The 16800-nt window shown below is 55.8% G+C and overlaps 1 protein-coding gene across 5 annotated transcripts; it reads left to right on the plus strand.

Annotated features, from left to right (window-relative positions):
* Nucleotides 1-632: 632 nt before the first annotated feature.
* MAP3K12 (mitogen-activated protein kinase kinase kinase 12) lies at nucleotides 633-16163 on the plus strand. Of its 5 annotated transcripts, XM_059185148.1 has the most exons (16): nucleotides 633-1130; nucleotides 1473-1638; nucleotides 9874-10047; nucleotides 10147-10355; nucleotides 10664-10847; nucleotides 11007-11198; nucleotides 11470-11628; nucleotides 11742-11900; nucleotides 12599-12707; nucleotides 12911-13020; nucleotides 13145-13261; nucleotides 13380-13517; nucleotides 13713-14337; nucleotides 14533-14603; nucleotides 14692-14965; nucleotides 15402-16163. In XM_059185148.1, exons 3-16 carry the CDS (start codon nucleotides 9911-9913, stop codon nucleotides 15498-15500), a joined length of 2583 nt encoding a protein of 860 aa, XP_059041131.1. In that variant the 5' UTR covers nucleotides 633-1130; nucleotides 1473-1638; nucleotides 9874-9910; the 3' UTR covers nucleotides 15501-16163. The 5 variants fall into 5 exon arrangements, with proteins under 5 accessions (XP_059041131.1, XP_059041126.1, XP_059041128.1 ...); XM_059185143.1 differs by having other exon boundaries at nucleotides 9874-10355; XM_059185145.1 differs by lacking the exon at nucleotides 1473-1638 and having other exon boundaries at nucleotides 9874-10355.
* Nucleotides 16164-16800: the final 637 nt, after the last annotated feature.

The raw sequence follows: 16800 nt of genomic DNA on the forward strand, positions 1-16800 counted from the left end.
TTTCCCTAAGTTGCCCTTCACCTCCCTTCCCCTTAATTCTAGCCCGCAGCCTGTCTGGTTTCAGTTCTTTTCTAAAGCCTTTTTAGAATGACCCTAGTGAACCTTTCTGTAGCTGTCCAGGAGATCCCCTTTGGAGCCTGAGAATCGGGCTATAGTGGGACAATAGGACTAGAAGGACGAAAATTAGTCGTGGTCTCATTCCCTCTGCCTGTGGGTCTTGGTCTCTCAGCCGAAGAGACAGCAAGAGAGGCTTTGGCCTCTTAAAACTAATCCACTAATCTGGGTGCAGAGCAGAACACTTACGTTTGGGTCCCAGAGCTCCAGTCTCTCCTCCCCAAAGTCTTATGACCACGGGTTAAAAGATGTTGGAAAATCTTGTGACCTTGGAGAGAGATCACGAAAATGTCTGGTTCTAATGAGTGTCCTGAGAATGGGTCAGGTAGCGGAGGTCCAGGGCAATCTTGGAATGATCATGAGGAACGCTGGAGGGGGACGGGGAATTGAGCTGAGTGGATTCCAATTGGGTAAAACTGGAGTGGTGACAATTAGGGGAAGGAAATCTGGCAAGATCGGCATGGCAGGGGGAGCAATGCTAGAGCTCTGGGCGGGTGGGGGGTATCCCACGTTGAAGGGCTTCTGTCTCTGGGAATAGGAAGGAGTTTATAAGACTGGTCATAGGGGGTTCCGACGGAATCAGCGTAAGGCCCGAGGTGCGACTGTCACAGGACACCGCCTGCAGGGAGGTGAGGGGCCCAGAAGGGCCAGGGACGAGCCTGGAGCGCGCCGGATGGCAGCAGCAGGCTCCTTTAAGAGGCCGGCGGCTCCAGCGCAGCATCCCCCGCTCAGGGCGTGTCCGTCCCGGGGGGCCAGGGGCGGGGGCCTTGGAAGGAGTGGGAGTTCAAGCCGAGTGGGCAAGGGGCTCGGGGTCGGGGGTCGGGGGGAGGAAGCTGGGGCTGACACCCGTGCACCCGGACACCGCACGAGCCTCGCCTGTGACAGCGCCCCGGGTCCGGTCGAGGGCAGCGGGGGGAGGAGAGAAGGAGGAGGAGAAGGAGGAGGAGGCGGGAGCAGCATCCGGAGCCGAGCTGCAGCAGCGCCGCCTTTTGTGCTGCGGCCGAGGAGCCCCTGAGGTGAGAGCCTGGCCGAGTTGGGGGGTGGGGGGCAGGGATGGGTCCGGGTCCGGGGATACGGGTGCGGAGGGAGGGTCGGGGATGCAGATGTGGCGGGGTGGGGTAGGGTGGCGCGGGGATGCTGAGGCTTCGGGGCGGAGGAAACTGGGGACCTGGACCCGACGCCTGTGGGGATGGGAAGGAGGGGAACGGAGCGGAGGGACGCCGCGGCCCAGCTTGGAGACGAAGGGCCTCCGGAGCTGGAAAGGACCGTATGGGGTGGGGGTGGGGGGATGATTGGGGGACAGACTTAAAGGACAGCGGGCAAGAGAACACCCTCCTCTCCTCCCACTCATCTTCCAGGAGGAAGAGAGGGAAGGAGGAGGAAGAGTTTGGGCCCTCTCAGGGAAGGAAAGGAAGGACGGGGCCTGATGTGCCCACCGCCTGCCTCACCACCACCCCCACTCCCACACTCAGCCCGCTGCACCTGAGGATTAGAGGGTGCGAGCACCTGTTCCTGGACGCCCAGGTGATGGCCCTCCTCCCCTTCCCTCTGATGCCCCCAATCCCCTCCAGCTGTGGTATTCACCTTCTCCATCCAGCTGTTGCTTCTTCCCCTCCCCCATTCATTTGTGGTTTTCTCCCTCTTTCTCTCCATCTCCTCTGGCTCCCCTAACCCAGTTCCCCAGCCCAGGTCTTTCAAGAACCTCATCCCTTTCCCCCACACATTTCTCTAACTCCCTGGCTAAAAAATAAGCAAGAATCTGTTCCACACAGTTGTGCCTCCTGATTAACTATGGCCTTGGCTGAGGGGAGGGAAGAGGGGGTCAGAGGCTCTATAGAGAGTGGAAGGAAATCAGTGGGGTGTCCCTTAGCATAGAAGGAGTCCCACCTTTGGGGACTTTAACTCTGCACCTGCTCCCTCTTGAGAGAAGAGTGGGTGGGTGGCCCTCAGCCAAGAAGGAGTATGCCTGAGGTCTCTCCCCAACCCAGAGTCCTCTCAGCCACAACCACCGCCTCCCTCCAAATGACATTTCCCTTCCATCTCGCAGGATGGACTCCGTGGCTCTGGGAGCTCTGATTGTCACCTGGAGGGTAATATCGAGGGAAGGCAAGCACAAGGGATTCTGGAAGGAAAGGGGCCAAGAGCTCCCTGGCCTTCCTGTCCAGACAGCAAAGTTTCCCAGAGCACTATTCAGGGCCTGCTCTCTCCCATCTCACACTTCAGGGTGGCTAAGAGTGCTTACCCTCTTTGGGGGGAAGTGCCAACCACTCATCCGTTCTCCCAGTGGGGACTGAGGTGATGCTGGGGAGACCAAAGGTGTGATATCCCAACTCCAGCACCCATGAAAACACAACTAAATACCCATCCCCGAATTAAACCCAGCTATGGGCAGAGGAGACAAGAAGTTTAAGTAAGGACTGGCTTTGGACATCCTGTGTGTCCTTACAGCTAAGGATGGCAGGACCCCTCTCAAACCAACTGCTGTGTCCCCGTCCTTCCCCTGGAGGTGACAGAATGGTCATCTGGCTTCCAGGAAGAGGACCCTAAATCCTAGTGCCCACCACCCCAAACTTGCCCAGTGGCATCTCACATGTGGTCCTCCCTCTCCCCTGCCTGGCCTGGGGAGGAAGAAGGGACTAGAAGTCCCTCCTGGGGCAGAAGGAGGATACTGTGGAGACAGGCTAGCAGGTGACACGTGGGCTTCATGAGGGGTTGACCACAGTGACTGGTCTGTCTTGTTTGTTTCCAGGAGGACCAGGGTCATCTTTGCTTTTGGGGAAGGTGCTGAGGTAGGAACACTAGGGCTGAGGGGCCTCAGGGTCATTCAGGACAAAGAGCCCTTGGCCTTGGGTTCCTTCTCGCGGTGCTCTTCTTTTTGCCCCTTGCGTTTGCCCACCTCCCTTTCCACCCGTACCCCCTCTACTGCCGATGAGGAAAAGGGGAAGAAGGGAAGGGAATCATATTTATAAAAGAAACCCTGCTCCTGCTTGTTAGGCACTTTTCGGCGTGGCTCGTGTTTCTAGGGAGCTTCATGCTTCGTGTGTGCCGGGTCCTGGGCCAGGAACCTTGCTGAGATTCTCTCACTAGTGTTAAAAGACTAAGAGTTGAGTGTTCTTTTCATCCCTGTCTTAGGGATGAGGAAACTGAAACTTAAAGAAGTAATTTCTTTGAACTTTGGGGAAAGAGCTTAGGTCTTGGACTTAGGGCTGTCTAACCCAGAACCACTGTGTTCTAGACTGTATGACTGCTGTGACAGGGGTACCTCAATCCGTTCAGAGAGAAGAAACAGGTTTGTTCAGAAGTGTCTTACTCCAGATTGCCTGCCTGGTCAGGAGCAGAGACAGGACATCAACCAAACCTCTCTAATTCCCAGGCTACCCACTCACCCACTGTCCCAAGCCGGGTGACAGGAGCAGATGGGCACTCCTGATTTTTATTTCTCATTTTCAATTCAAAATCTGATTTTTTTTTATTTTAAAAGCAATTGAAACTTATTACTGAAATATTAGAAAATACAGATAAGCCACAAGAAGGAAATAAAAGCATCCACAACTCCACCTACCTAGAAATGGTTACACTTCAGTATCTGTCCTTCCAGATCTTTTTATATTTTTATTTCTTTATGATTTTTGATCTTCCAGATCATTTTAAATGCACATCCACCCCAGGAACTATTTGCTTAAATGTGCTGTACTTCTTCTGGGTCCACCTAAGGGCCTGAGTAGGAGGGACACTCTGGCGCTTCATACTCTGCTTCTACCCCTCCTTTCCCTTCCCTCCTGACCTTAAAGGGTAGGGCTGTGGGGTGATCCCGGCCTACGTTGGCCAGGGGTGAGTATGTGGTGCAGGCCTTCTCCCTTAGTCCAGAGGAGGTGGAATGATAGGATTTGTAGAGGAAGGACTGAGGGTCTGGTAGCAAAGAGGCCAATGACTGGGGACTCCAGCACCCCATGGCCACTGGGACCCGATATTGAGAAAAGTCCTGCGGAATTAGAAGGTCTGAGACCCAGTCTGCCTTTTTCTGGTCAGATGAAGAGCTGGCCTCTCCAGAAGCCACAAAGACAGACCTGGTGTCCAACTAACCAGGAGGACAGTCAGGACCCAGGCAGTGTGCTCACAGCATTCCTCACATCATCTTAAACTGTCCCCACCCCAGAAGGTAGAGGGGGCCTTGAAGGGGTAACATTCTTCAACTTGTGGCAAAACTAAGGTTCTGGCTCTGATCTCTCCAAATCCAAAGTTAGCTCTTTTTCCCTAAATAGCCCTGCCCCCTCCCCCTGCCCTGTTTCTGCCCAGCTGACTGGAAGAAGAGGTGGTGGCACCAGGAGGGGCATCTCAGGACTTGACCTGTATGAGGCTGGGGGGTACCTGGATTTAGGGGTGATCTCCAATTTACCCCAAGTTTGTTGGGGAAGACATTTCCCCCTGATGAAGGCACTGACAAAGTTGTAGTGCCTTCCATCTGAAAAGAACCCTGTATTCAAAAAGAAAAACAGCTGCAGCCGGTGGCCAGGAGGCAAGGTCAAGAGGGGTCATGGTCCTTTATCCTATCAGGATCTCAAAGCCTGTAGAGATGGAACTAGCATTGTGCCCCAGAATCTTGGGTTTCCTTTCCCTGTGAAGACCTTGCTTCGCACCCTCACTCAAGAGAGAAGAACGTCCCTCTTTTTCCTGAGGACAAACTGAGGTCCAGGGCAGTGGTGAGTGCTCAGTGTGAGAGCCTGCAATTTAGACAGATGGCCTAGCCTCTCAGCTGAGCCCCCAAGACTGCCAGACATGCAACTTGGCCTTGAGATTGTGCTGTTAGAACAGAACAGGACAGGAGAGAGAATTCGAAGGGTTCCCTTGCCACAAGCTTCCAGCACTTCGGACAGGAGAACCAGGAGGAGAAAGAAGCAGAGGGACCTTCCAGGACCCACTCCACCACAGGCTCCTGAGTGGGCACTCTGGGAGTCATCAGCAGAGAATCAGGTAGCTGAAACCGAATTAGGACCTCCCAGGACTCTGAGGACTCAAGAGGCTCAAGAGAGCCTCTTGCCCTGGCAGATGTAGGATTTAGGGACCACTCTGTCCCCTCACCCAATGTGGAATTCTGCACAGTAAGCGCTTGGTAAATATGGTTGACAGGATGATGGAGATATCCACCCACTCCTGTCACATCTCTGCCCTTCCTCCATGCTCTGCATAATTGATGGCCAGGGACGCAGTTCCCCTCCCCCAAAGTGACCTAATGTCTAGGCCAGGGGCTTCTGGCATAACGTGCCCCCAAAGTCCTGGCGCCAAGGCCCAGCTGGGGGGCAGTGGGACACAGCTGGTAGGTCAGAGATAAAGGAAACTGAGAGGGCTGTGTGTTGGGAGAGGAATCTCCAGTTGACTGTAGCTCCCTGGGGCCTGGCTTCCCCTGACTCCCTCAGGTCAGTCTGGATGAGCTGTGTTAGCCTAAGGACAGGTTGGCGGTGGCCTGAGGAGCCCAGCTAGAGACCCTCCCTTTCCCTGGATCACATCTCCTACTTCTTCAGGTAACTCCCACTGCCCTAAAAGACAAACAGGTGAAATGGTTTCTCTCCCTGTCTCCCTAGTTGCGAGCCCTTGGATACCAGAGGGGCCTCTGGGGAAGCCTGGTGAACTGGAGGGAGGCTTGGTGGCAAGTGCCTGAGCATGTCACCCTCTCTATGCCTGAAACTCCTAGTTGCCAAACACCACATGAGGACTGAGAACTTTAAAAATCCAGGTGTGGTGCCTAGTCAAGGCTCAGCTTCTAAATAGGAAAGACTTGGGAAGGGCACAGATGGTCTCCACGTTTTCCAGTTCTTTCTCCGCTACTTTTTTCTCAGTGCCCTCTCTGCTTTTCACATTCAGGCGTTCAATCCATCCTTTTCCGATTTGATTCTCCCTGCGCTTCACCGTTGCGGTCTCTGAATTTCTCCGCTCGCCACCCCCACCCCGCCCCATTCTCTGGGTGTGCCTGTTGCCCTTCTGTGTCCCTATCTCCCCATCTCCTGCTTTCTCTGTGGCACTGCTCCCCACATTCCAAGCCGAGTCCCCGCTCCCCAGCACCAATGGCTCTCCCTCCACTCGGTGCCCGGGCCGAAGATGCGTCTGCATGAGAGGTCGAGGGAGGTATGCGAAGGAGGGCAGCGCACCGGCGGCCGACTGAGGGGGCCCGGGATCGGAACCCTGATCCCCGCCGGGCTCCGGACCACCAGCACAGGCACCGGCCCGGGTCAGGGGCGGGGCCCAGGCGCAGCCCCGCCCCCGCCGCTCACGTGACTCTGGGCTAATCTTGTCCTGGTGACTTCACACGCCGCCTCGGGCACAGTCGTCATGGTTACGCCGCAGCGCCCAGCGCTTCCCCCAACCCGCTGAGTCCCCTCCCCTTCCCCACCCGGACCCCCTCCTTCCGCCGCCGGGCCCCCGCCCGGTTCCAGCCACGCGGCCCGCGCCACGTGACGGCCGGGAAGGAGGTCGGGAAGGGGGAGGGGGCGCTGGGGCCGTAACCCCTTCCTCCCCGCCTCGGAGGGCCTTCCTGGGGCTTCCCGCGGGACCCGCGAACCGCCTGATCCAGCCCACCCTACTTGCGAAAGGTGGCTACCTTTCCAGCCACCCTGCCTTGGGGGCGCAGGTCAAAGCCCTGGGATCCTGCGGAGTAAATTCTTGGCCTGGGTTTGTCGTTGGCATTACGGTGTACATCTACTCCCCTCCACGGCGCCGATAGCTCGTAGGATATTTTGAGGATTCAGAGGCTGGAAATGACTGTGACTAAAGCTTTCTGAGTCTGTTTACTGAAGAATATAGAGGGACCGACGGGTACAGCTCCATCCCTGGGTGGCGGTGAAGAGCCAGGGAGCTCCTGCATCTTTAGCGTAGGGGCGGCCTTTAAGACGACCGTCCTGCCCGCGCGCCCGTGCTGGGCGAAGCCTAGGATCCCGGGCGAGAGCGTCGGGGTCTCATGGAGGGCGGGCTGTCGGAGGAGCCGGACGCCTGAGCCCACAGTGCCTCCGGATTAATGGGAGCCACGATGAAGGAGGTACAGGGGGGCTGTGCCGGCCCGATATCAGCTCAGAGCGGGGCGGGGGAGGGGGTGGGGGGGGGGAGACAGGCAGGAAGGAACACTTCCAGGACTGAGTGAGATTTGGAGAGATGGCTGGGGAAGCGACTTCCAGGAAGAGAACGCCCGGGGGCGGAGCTTGCGGCTTTTCCTCAGAGAGGGCACCCGGGGCAGATTATCCAGTACCTCTGTCACTTGGGGCGAGTGTCGTTTTGAGGATTAATTGAGCTAATGCGCCTGTCGGCAGAGGCTAACGTACTTCGTAAGCCTTGCCTAAGTTAGCCATTCTCATTAGGGGCCTTGGCACAGAAGCCCCATGTAGCCTGGTGTCAGCTCTGTATGGCCCAGGTGCCAACAGCAGTGGGAGACGAGGCTGGCGAGGGACCTGAGCATGGAGATAAGGCTGGTGGGCCAAGGGCAGTAGGGGGTTCTTAAAGGGCTTGAAGCAGAAGAGGGGGTGCTGGCCAATCTGTGTTTTAGATAGATCCTTCTAAAGAGTCGTGGAAAATGGGAGTGGGGTGGGGGTGGGGGACGCTGTGTTAAGTACTGGGAGACTAGGAGGCAGTCTCGGGTTAGCTGACACAACCAGAGTCCAAAATTAAGACAGTGAGGTGAAACTAGAGAGAACAAACCGGCATTGGGTCAGAGCTTTTTAAATGGGCCAAAGTCAAGTAGAAATCACCTGAGGTGCTTGTTAAATATGCATGTTTCAGGCCCACCCACAAACACTGAAAAATCCTCGAGAAGCCTGGAAATTGTTACCAGAGTTGATACCATCAGGAGTGCCAAACTTCCATGTCCATCTGTGTCATCATCCAGTGGCCCCTTTTTATGTGTAGATTCCTGTCCCTCCTCTCCTGTTGTGATTCAGAGGCTCTGCTGCAGGGGTTCAGGAAGGACCCTAATTTGAGGAACAGTTAGAGCATCACTGTCCTCAGGAATCCTCACATCTCAGGATCCGTTAGCAGACTAGATGTGGAGGAAGACGGAAGACTAGAATGACTCCAGATGCCAAGCTCTGGACAGGTTTGGTATAGGTTGAAGAGTTTGCTGTGCCTGAGTGATGATAGCTAGTTTATCCCCTTTGTACAGCTGGAGAAATTGAGGCCCAGTCCAGTTTGCCTGAGGTCATACAGCCAGTGTATGGCAGAGGCAAGGCTAGAATTCACATTCTGTTTTTAAACATTTATTTATTCGAGAGGGAGACAGTGCACAGGGAGAGGGAGAGAAGCAAACTCTGCTAAACATGGAGCCCGTCACAGGGCTTGATCTCACGACCTTAAGCCAAAATCAAGAGTTGGATGCTTAACCCACTGAGCCAAAAGGTGCACCCCGACTTTTAAGATTTTATTTATTTGGGGCCTCTGGGTGGCTCACTCAGCTCAGGTCATGATCTCAGAGTCTTGGGATTGAGCCCTACATCAAGCTTCTTCCTCAGTGGGGAGTCTGCTGCTCCCTCTGTTGCTCCTCTGCTTGTGCTTTCTTGTGCTCTCTTTCCCACTCTCAAATAAATAACTTTTTTAAAAAAGGATTTTAATTTTTTGAGAGATGGAGTGAGCAGGAGCTGGGGGAGGGGCAGAGGGAGAGGGAGAAGCAGGCTCCCCGCTGAGTAAGGAGGAACCCAAATGCTGGGCTTTCTCCCAGGACCCTGGGATCATGACCGGAGCTGAAGTCAGATCCTCAACTGAGCCACCCAGGTGCCCTTAGAATTCCGATTTTTTTAATGGTTACTTTTAAAATAGCACCTAGTTACAAGAATTGGAACAAATCTCCATCTTCTGGAAAGCTAGTATTTGGTTTGGAAGCTGGGGATGGAGTGATGGAGAAGCAGCAAGGAGACAGGGCCTCTGTAACTGATCCCCTGAGGGAGCAGCAGAACCGATGTCAGGCCTAAGGGGGGAGAAGCAGTAGGCTTCTGCTCGTCCTGACCCAGCTTCTGCTTCTGCATCTGCCTCCCCACTGGATGGCTCTGCCATGTCTTCTGCCCCACTCCGTCCCCACCCACCCCCAGTTCGGCTGAGGGACTTCAGGCTTCCCTTACCTTGGCAACGCCCAGGTGTGTGTGAGCACTGGAGAGGGAGTCCCAGATGAGAACCCGAGAGTGCCTTGGGATGACTCTCACCTGAGACTAGTGTTCCTGTGAAGCCTCAGCCATCTCACGTGTAAGTACACCAGTGGGAGCTCCAGGTGCCTCCCCAGCACGTGGGAGGCCCAGGAATGTCCTCTCAGAGTGTCTGTGTGTCACCTGTGTGTGCCTCTGCGCCAGGGAGACCTTGGGTGTTACTATCACAGACCTGAGGCTGAGACTCAGAGTAGAAGGTGTACGTCTGAGAGACCCTTATGTGACTTCTGCATGTCCATGGGAGCTTGAAGTGACAGAAATGGGAGCTCCAGTGGTGAATTACAGTAGTCTTCTGAGGAGAAGGGGATGAGTCTGTTACCAGAATACTTGAGTTTCTGGCACAAGCTCTGGGTCTGTGCCTGAGTGTGGGGCTGTTGCCTGGGTCCAACCTGAGAATGTTGCTCAGGGATGTTATTAATGGAGGCTCCAGAGGAAGCTCATGCGTCGGGTTACTGAGATGGGTCCCCAAGGGCAAGCGCAGCTCCAGTGGTACTTCTGGCAGGGCTGTGGGGGGCCCGGATCCCCACCAGGCTTCTGCCTCTGAGGTGTGGCCCCAGCTGACCCTCCGTCCCTCGCTCTATTCTCCTAGGGCCCACGGCCCCCCGCCGCACCCAGGCCCAGAGGCCATGGCCTGCCTCCATGAGACCCGAACACCCTCTCCCTCCTTCGGGGGTTTCGTGTCCACCCTGAGCGAGGCGTCGATGCGCAAGCTCGACCCGGACACTTCTGACTGCACCCCTGAGAAGGACCTGACACCCACCCAGTGTGTACTCCGAGATGTGGTGCCGCTGGGCGGGCAGGGCGGGGGCGGGCCGAGCCCCTCCCCGGGGGGAGAGCCGCCCCCTGAGCCTTTCGCCAATAGTGTCCTGCAGCTCCACGAGCAGGATGCAGGGGGCCCTGGGGGAGCCACGGGGTCACCTGAGAGTCGGGCATCCAGGGTCCGAGCCGATGAGGTGCGGCTGCAGTGCCAGAGCGGCAGCGGCTTTCTGGAAGGGCTCTTCGGCTGCCTGCGACCTGTCTGGACCATGATCGGCAAAGCCTACTCCACAGAGCACAAGCAGCAGCAGGAAGGTAGGCCGCATCCTCATGGGGGCCCTGTCCCTGTCTCCCCGACACCTGGTGAGCAGCCCCATCTCTCCCCCTGGGGCCCAGCCGTGGCCCCTCAGCAGCAACCCCCCCCCACCATGCCCTGGCTTTGTTGGAGGCCCCCGTTGGCTCCTTTCCCTGTTCCCTTTGGCTCCTTGGCCTCTTGTGGCTTGTTTTTGGCCTGGGCCCCCGAGTCCCTTCAGCCAGCCCCAGGCTTGCCCCTATGCTTCCCCATCCCAAGCCCCTGCGCATGGCTCCCCCAAGCCTGGTGGCACTGTGCCTCCTGTTCGCAGACCTGTGGGAGGTCCCCTTTGAGGAGATCCTGGACCTGCAGTGGGTGGGCTCAGGGGCCCAGGGCGCGGTGTTCCTGGGACGCTTCCACGGGGAGGAAGTGGCTGTAAAGAAGGTACGGGACCTGAAGGAGACGGACATCAAGCACCTGCGGAAGCTGAAGCACCCCAACATCATCACCTTCAAGTAAGATCCCAGGCAGGGGTTGAAGCCAGGGCCACTGGGCTGTGGGCAGGGGTCAAAGGGGGCTGGGCAGGGATAGGGAGTAGAGAGGGTCGGTTTCCAAGTGGGAATCAGGGGCCTGCGAGGCTGGCCCAGGCCCTAATGCCCCCTTTTGGCCCCCAGGGGCGTATGCACCCAGGCTCCCTGCTACTGCATCCTCATGGAGTTCTGCGCCCAGGGCCAGTTGTACGAGGTCCTGCGGGCTGGCCGCCCTGTCACCCCCTCATTGCTGGTTGACTGGTCCATGGGCATCGCCGGTGGCATGAACTACCTGCACCTGCACAAGATTATCCATAGAGACCTCAAGTCCCCCAAGTGAGTAAGCCAGCAAGCACAGAGAAGCTGACGTGCATGGTCTCCTGCAGGTGACCCCCCAGCCAGTGTAGCCGGCTCCCTGCTTCCAGACCCCCGTCCTGAGTCCATGTGGCCCATCTCAAAAACCCTTCCCAAATGACAGTCCTATTTCGGGAGGGCTGTGGCAAGCCCCCTGCCTCTGGGTGTCCCAAATGACTTAAAGTTAGAGTTGCTGCAGCTAGAAGAGGTGTGGAGAGGGGCCTGGCCCCCAGCTGACTACGATCTTTACCAGCATGCTAATCACGTACGACGATGTGGTGAAGATCTCCGATTTTGGCACTTCCAAGGAGCTGAGTGACAAGAGCACCAAGATGTCCTTTGCAGGGACAGTAGCCTGGATGGCCCCTGAAGTGATCCGCAACGAGCCTGTGTCCGAGAAGGTTGACATCTGGTGAGGGCTGGGCTGAGCACCGAGGCGGGCAGCTAGCCAACCCTAGGGAGGGAGGGGGCTTCCAGGGCCTCTGGAGGGAGCCCCTCCCAAGGGATGTCCCCTCTTATCCCCAGGTCCTTTGGCGTGGTGCTGTGGGAACTGCTGACTGGTGAGATCCCCTACAAAGACGTAGATTCCTCAGCCATCATCTGGGGCGTGGGAAGCAACAGTCTCCATCTGCCAGTGCCCTCCAGCTGCCCAGACGGCTTCAAAATCCTGCTTCGCCAGTGTTGGTAAGGACGGCCTGGCAAAGCTGTGAAGTGAAGGGTGGTTGCTGGCAGTTGGACGGCACCTGGAAGCCAGGCCTCCAGGCCCAGAATCCTGGACGGGGAAAGAGGGACATAACTCCCTCATGACTGAGACTAACTAACTGTGCCACCTTGGGCAAGTGTTATCATCCCCTGAGCCCGTTTCCTGGTCTGTATAAGACGGACCCCAATCCCGGCTGGCCAGAGCAGCTGGGGTGCACCTGCAAAGGGCCAGCACAGCCCCGGAGCAGGGTGGCTGGAGCAAGAGGGCTGCGTTAGAACCCAGGAAGGGGAGGGCCCTGGAGCCTTGTTTGGAACCTAGACTCTGAAAGGAGGTTGGTGATTTCCCACCTTTGGTTTACCATTTCCCCAAGCATGTCTGTCTGATGGAATTAATCAGAAAAAGATGTTCGGAAAACAGGATTAAATAGGTTTCCCTACTGCAGGACTTTGATGTGCTAATGGGAGAGCAGAGCCAGTAGACCAAGGAGCTGGTCACGGGGCACACTCTAGCGTTCTCTTCTCCAGGAAGAGTAGTGCTCCCGGATGTCCAAGGCTCCCAGATGTCTGTCTGAAACAGAAGGGTCCCCAGGGCACATCTGGGGAGAGGATGCTCTAGTTCCTTTCTGGTCATCCCTAAAATTTCTGTCTCCACTCCTCCACCCCAACTCCATGCCCTCCAGGAACAGCAAACCAAGAAATCGTCCATCGTTCCGTCAGATCCTGCTGCACCTGGACATCGCCTCAGCCGACGTCCTGTCCACACCCCAGGAGACTTACTTTAAGTCCCAGGTGTGCTGTGGGCGGGAAAAGGGACACCTTCACTCCCTCCCTCTGCAGAGAAGAGTGTGCCCTCTGAAGGGATGTGGGGATGGGTGGAAGGGATGGTAGGTTCGCTTTTAGGAGGGCTAAGACCCCATCCTGGCCAGTCCAGTGCCTACTCCCTCTGTGCTCAAAGGAGGTCCCTCACCCCTCATTGTCTTTTCACCCCCTAGGCAGAGTGGCGCGAAGAGGTAAAGCTGCACTTTGAAAAAATTAAGTCAGAAGGGACCTGTCTGCACCGCCTAGAAGAGGAGCTGGTGATGAGGAGGAGGGAGGAGCTCAGGTGTGTGCATGTGTCTGGGAAGGGGATTTCATCACCAGCAGGGACCCTGGTCCAGTTCCCAGAGACTGGGACTAATTACAGCACCAGGTGACGCTGGCTCACCTCAGAGACCCTTCTGTTTCAGACACGCCTTGGACATCCGGGAGCACTACGAAAGGAAGCTGGAGAGAGCCAACAACCTGTACATGGAGCTTAATGCCCTCATGTTGCAGCTGGAGCTCAAGGAGAGGGAGCTGCTCAGGTAACCCTATGTGCCCCATGCATCAGATCTCGTCCTCATGGAGCTGTGACACAGAGAACCTACAGAGCCTGGGTCCCCCTTTTTGATCACATGCCAGACTGAGGTGTCTTATCTTTAGGAGGGAACAAGCTTTAGAGCGGAGATGCCCAGGTCTGCTTAAATCACACCCTTCCCGAGGCCTCCTGCATGGGAACACTATGGAGAAGCTCATCAAGAAGAGGAACGTCCCACAGAAACTGTCACCCCACAGTAAAAGGTGGGACCAGAGTTCTCAAGTGGTGAGGCTGCAGATCGGCAAGGGGAGTGCTAGAAACAGGGGTGGAGACCAAGGATGCCCAGAAGATCTGTGGGGGGGTAGGGGGGGGATAGACTTTGTACTGCCCAAGGTTGGGGAGGGCTTTCAAGTTATCAATCTGTTCATCTCAGACTTGTACTTTCCCTCCCCTACCAGGCCAGATATCCTCAAGACTGAATCTTTGCTACCTAAACTTGATGCTGCCCTGAGTGGGGTGGGGCTTCCTGGGTGTCCTAAGGGCCCCCCCTCACCAGGACGAAGTCGTCGTGGCAAGACTCGACACCGCAAGGCCAGCGCCAAGGGCAGCTGTGGAGACCTGCCTGGGCTTCGTGCAGCTTTGCCACCCCATGAACCTGGGGGACCAGGAAGCCCAGGGGGGCTAGGAGGGGGACCCTCAGCCTGGGAGGCCTGCCCTCCAGCCCTACGTGGGCTCCACCATGACCTCCTGCTTCGAAAGATGTCTTCATCATCCCCGGATCTGCTGTCAGCAGCACTGGGAGCCCGGGGCCGAGGGGCCACAGGGGGAGCTGGGGATCCTGGCTCACCACCTCCAGCTCGGGGAGATACCCCGCCAAGTGAGGGCTCCGCACCAGGCTCCACCAGCCCAGATTCACCTGGGGGAGCCAAAGGGGAGCCACCTCCACCAGTAGGGCCTGGTGACGTTGTGGGGCTGCTGGGAACTGGAAGGGAAGGGACGGCGGGACGGGGAGGAAGCCGGGCTGGGTCCCAGCACCTGACCCCAGCTGCACTGCTGTACAGGGCTGCTGTCACCCGGAGCCAGGTAAAGTATGGGGTGGTTCCTAAGCTCCTACCCTTTCCTCGTTCTCCCCTGGGCCCAAGTCCACAACTCACCTCCCATATTAGGTCTTCATCTTAAGCCATTCCCTACTTAACCCTAATGACTATGTTCTCTTCTCTTGGGTCCTTACTGACCTCTTCCCACTTCTGACCATAGTCCACTCCTCCTTTCCTGCAGAAACGTGGTATCTCATCGGAGGAAGAGGAAGGAGAGGTGGACAGTGAAGTAGAGCTGCCATCAAGCCAGAGGTGAGTGACATGTACAGGAAGTAGTGACAGTGTTTTGCTTAGCAGGCTGCAGTGTGCCAACTGTAACCCTGGCCTCTCCAACATACAGGTGGCCTCAAGGCATGAACATGCGCCAGTCACTGTCCACCTTCAGCTCAGAGAATCCATCTGATGGGGAGGAGGGCACAGCCAGTGAGCCCTCCCCCAGCGGCACACCTGAAGTTGGCAGTACCAACACCGACGAGCGGCCAGATGAGCGGTCTGATGACATGTGTTCCCAGGGCTCAGAAATCCCACTGGACCCACCTGCATCAGAGGTGGTTCCTGGCCCCGAACCCAGCTCCCGACCCATCCCACACCAGGACCTACCCAGAGGGGAGCAGGTGAGTCTCAGAAACAACTAGGTACATTAAGAGCAGATGCTTAGTTATTCAGGACTTTAGAGGTAGACAAAGACACCAGAAAGCTCAGTCAGTATTTAGCCTCCAAGTCACTCAATATGCAAGCCCCGTTCCTCCCATACCAAGGGGCCTATATCCACAGGGTGGATCTGAGAGGCCCAGGGTATAGAGCACATAGTACTGTTAGTAGGTGAATGCTGCTGCTTGTACAGCAGCCATAAATCGCAGCCAGGATGAATCCTGAAACCGGGAACCTGGTGCCTTGGCATCTCATGGCCTCAGCCACTGAAATCTGAAGACCGTGAGAAATCAGGGAGCTGCTGGCTATTACAAGACCTCAGTGAAGGATCCTGAAGGAATCGATCTCTAACACCAAGAGCTGCTGAGCCTCCCCTCACTGTACTTCTCTTCTTCACAGGGCCCTCCCACTAATGAGGACTCAGACTGTGACAGCACTGAACTGGACAACTCCAACAGTGGTGAAGCCTTGCAGCCTCCAGCCTCCCTCCCTCCATGAAAGCCACTCTGATTCCTGTACATAGAAAAATTATTTATATAAATAATATATAAGCGCCACATAATCAACAGAGAAAGATGGGGCTGTCCCAGCCTTAAGTCAGGCTCAAGGGAGTCTGACCCCTGACCAATTCACCTGATGAAACTCTAGGGCTACTGGCAGCTGTGGAAATGAAGGACAAGTACTACCCTAGAGCTGTGGGTACGGGCAGACTGGCCCCTTCCTGCTTCACCCCATTATGTTCAGCGAGCGGTAAGGCAATAGAAAAGCCAGACTTGCCTCTTACGTTCCTCTATACTCTTTTCCCCCAACCCTGGGGAGGAGGAAAGGGAGCCACTTAGACTGCACTTTTTTGTTTTCCGTTTACTCTGTTTACACATTTTGCACTTGGGAGGAGGGAGGCGAAGGCTGGGTCCTCCCCTCTGAGGTTTCTCAGGTGGCAATGTAACTAATTTCTTTGTCCCTCCATTTCTCTGCCCAGGCCCTGGCTTAGGGCTGAGGGGGAGGTTAGGAGATTGTGAAAGCATGTGATGGCTCAGGCTGAAGGAAGGGGATGATAAGTTTTAAGTCCCTGCTTTTATCCTGGTGCCTGATTGGGGTGGGGACTGTCATATTGTAACCCCTGTGAAAAATCTTAAAATATAGCCACTCCACGCAGGCCCAGCTGTTGAGGGTTTTCTTGGTGAATGTATGGGGCAGTACACATGGCTGAAGTAGGAGCCTTGGGCTCCAGACATGATCTGAGGACTCTGGACAAGTTCTTCCCTCCTTTTATGCTTTCTTCCTCCCACTAAATGAACATCACTCAAAGTGTCAACCTTCTAAAATCATCTGCATAAACGAGAGCAGGTACATCTTTAGGACTTTAGGAGAAGACAGAAAATGTTAAAACACATATCCTTATAGAGATAACTGTAAATGAACATTCAAAACAAAAGACTGGTTTTGAGCTTGGCCAAGTATGGGACAGACATGCTCAGCAACCTGAATTCCAGTCTGACACACACACATTCAGCTGCTCCCACAGTATGCTCGTGCATCCTTCCCCAGCCCCTTTCCCATCCAGTGGAAGTGCTTTCCTATTTTTTGCAGACAAGTCCTAGGTAAATGTAACCCTCCTCCAAACTTTCGGACAAAGGGCACACGGCTAGCTTGGACGTTATTTGGTTACTCTGCAAGGTAGGCTCAAGGGAAAATTGGTTCAAGGGCTACAAAAAAAAGATGGATTGGTAAAACAGAAGAAAACATCTTAACTGGAATAAAGGCTTATATTCAAAACCCAAGCAGGGTCCTTGTCCTA

The sequence above is a fragment of the Mustela lutreola genome, chromosome 8, assembly GCF_030435805.1.
Source record: "Mustela lutreola isolate mMusLut2 chromosome 8, mMusLut2.pri, whole genome shotgun sequence".
In the NCBI taxonomy this organism is placed as follows: domain Eukaryota; kingdom Metazoa; phylum Chordata; class Mammalia; order Carnivora; family Mustelidae; genus Mustela; species Mustela lutreola.

What these genes read in the sequence shown, in the direction of transcription:
- MAP3K12 (XM_059185143.1), top strand. Translation starts at nt 9,911, where the DNA reads ATGGCCTGCCTCCATGAGACCCGAACACCCTCTCCCTCCTTCGGGGGT. An exon ending in GCACAAGCAGCAGCAGGAAG is followed by an intron (nt 10,356 to 10,663) that starts GTAGGCCGCATC and finishes TCCTGTTCGCAG; the next exon opens with ACCTGTGGGAGGTCCCCTTT. An exon ending in AAGGAGAGGGAGCTGCTCAG is followed by an intron (nt 13,262 to 13,379) that starts GTAACCCTATGT and finishes TCTTATCTTTAG; the next exon opens with GAGGGAACAAGCTTTAGAGC.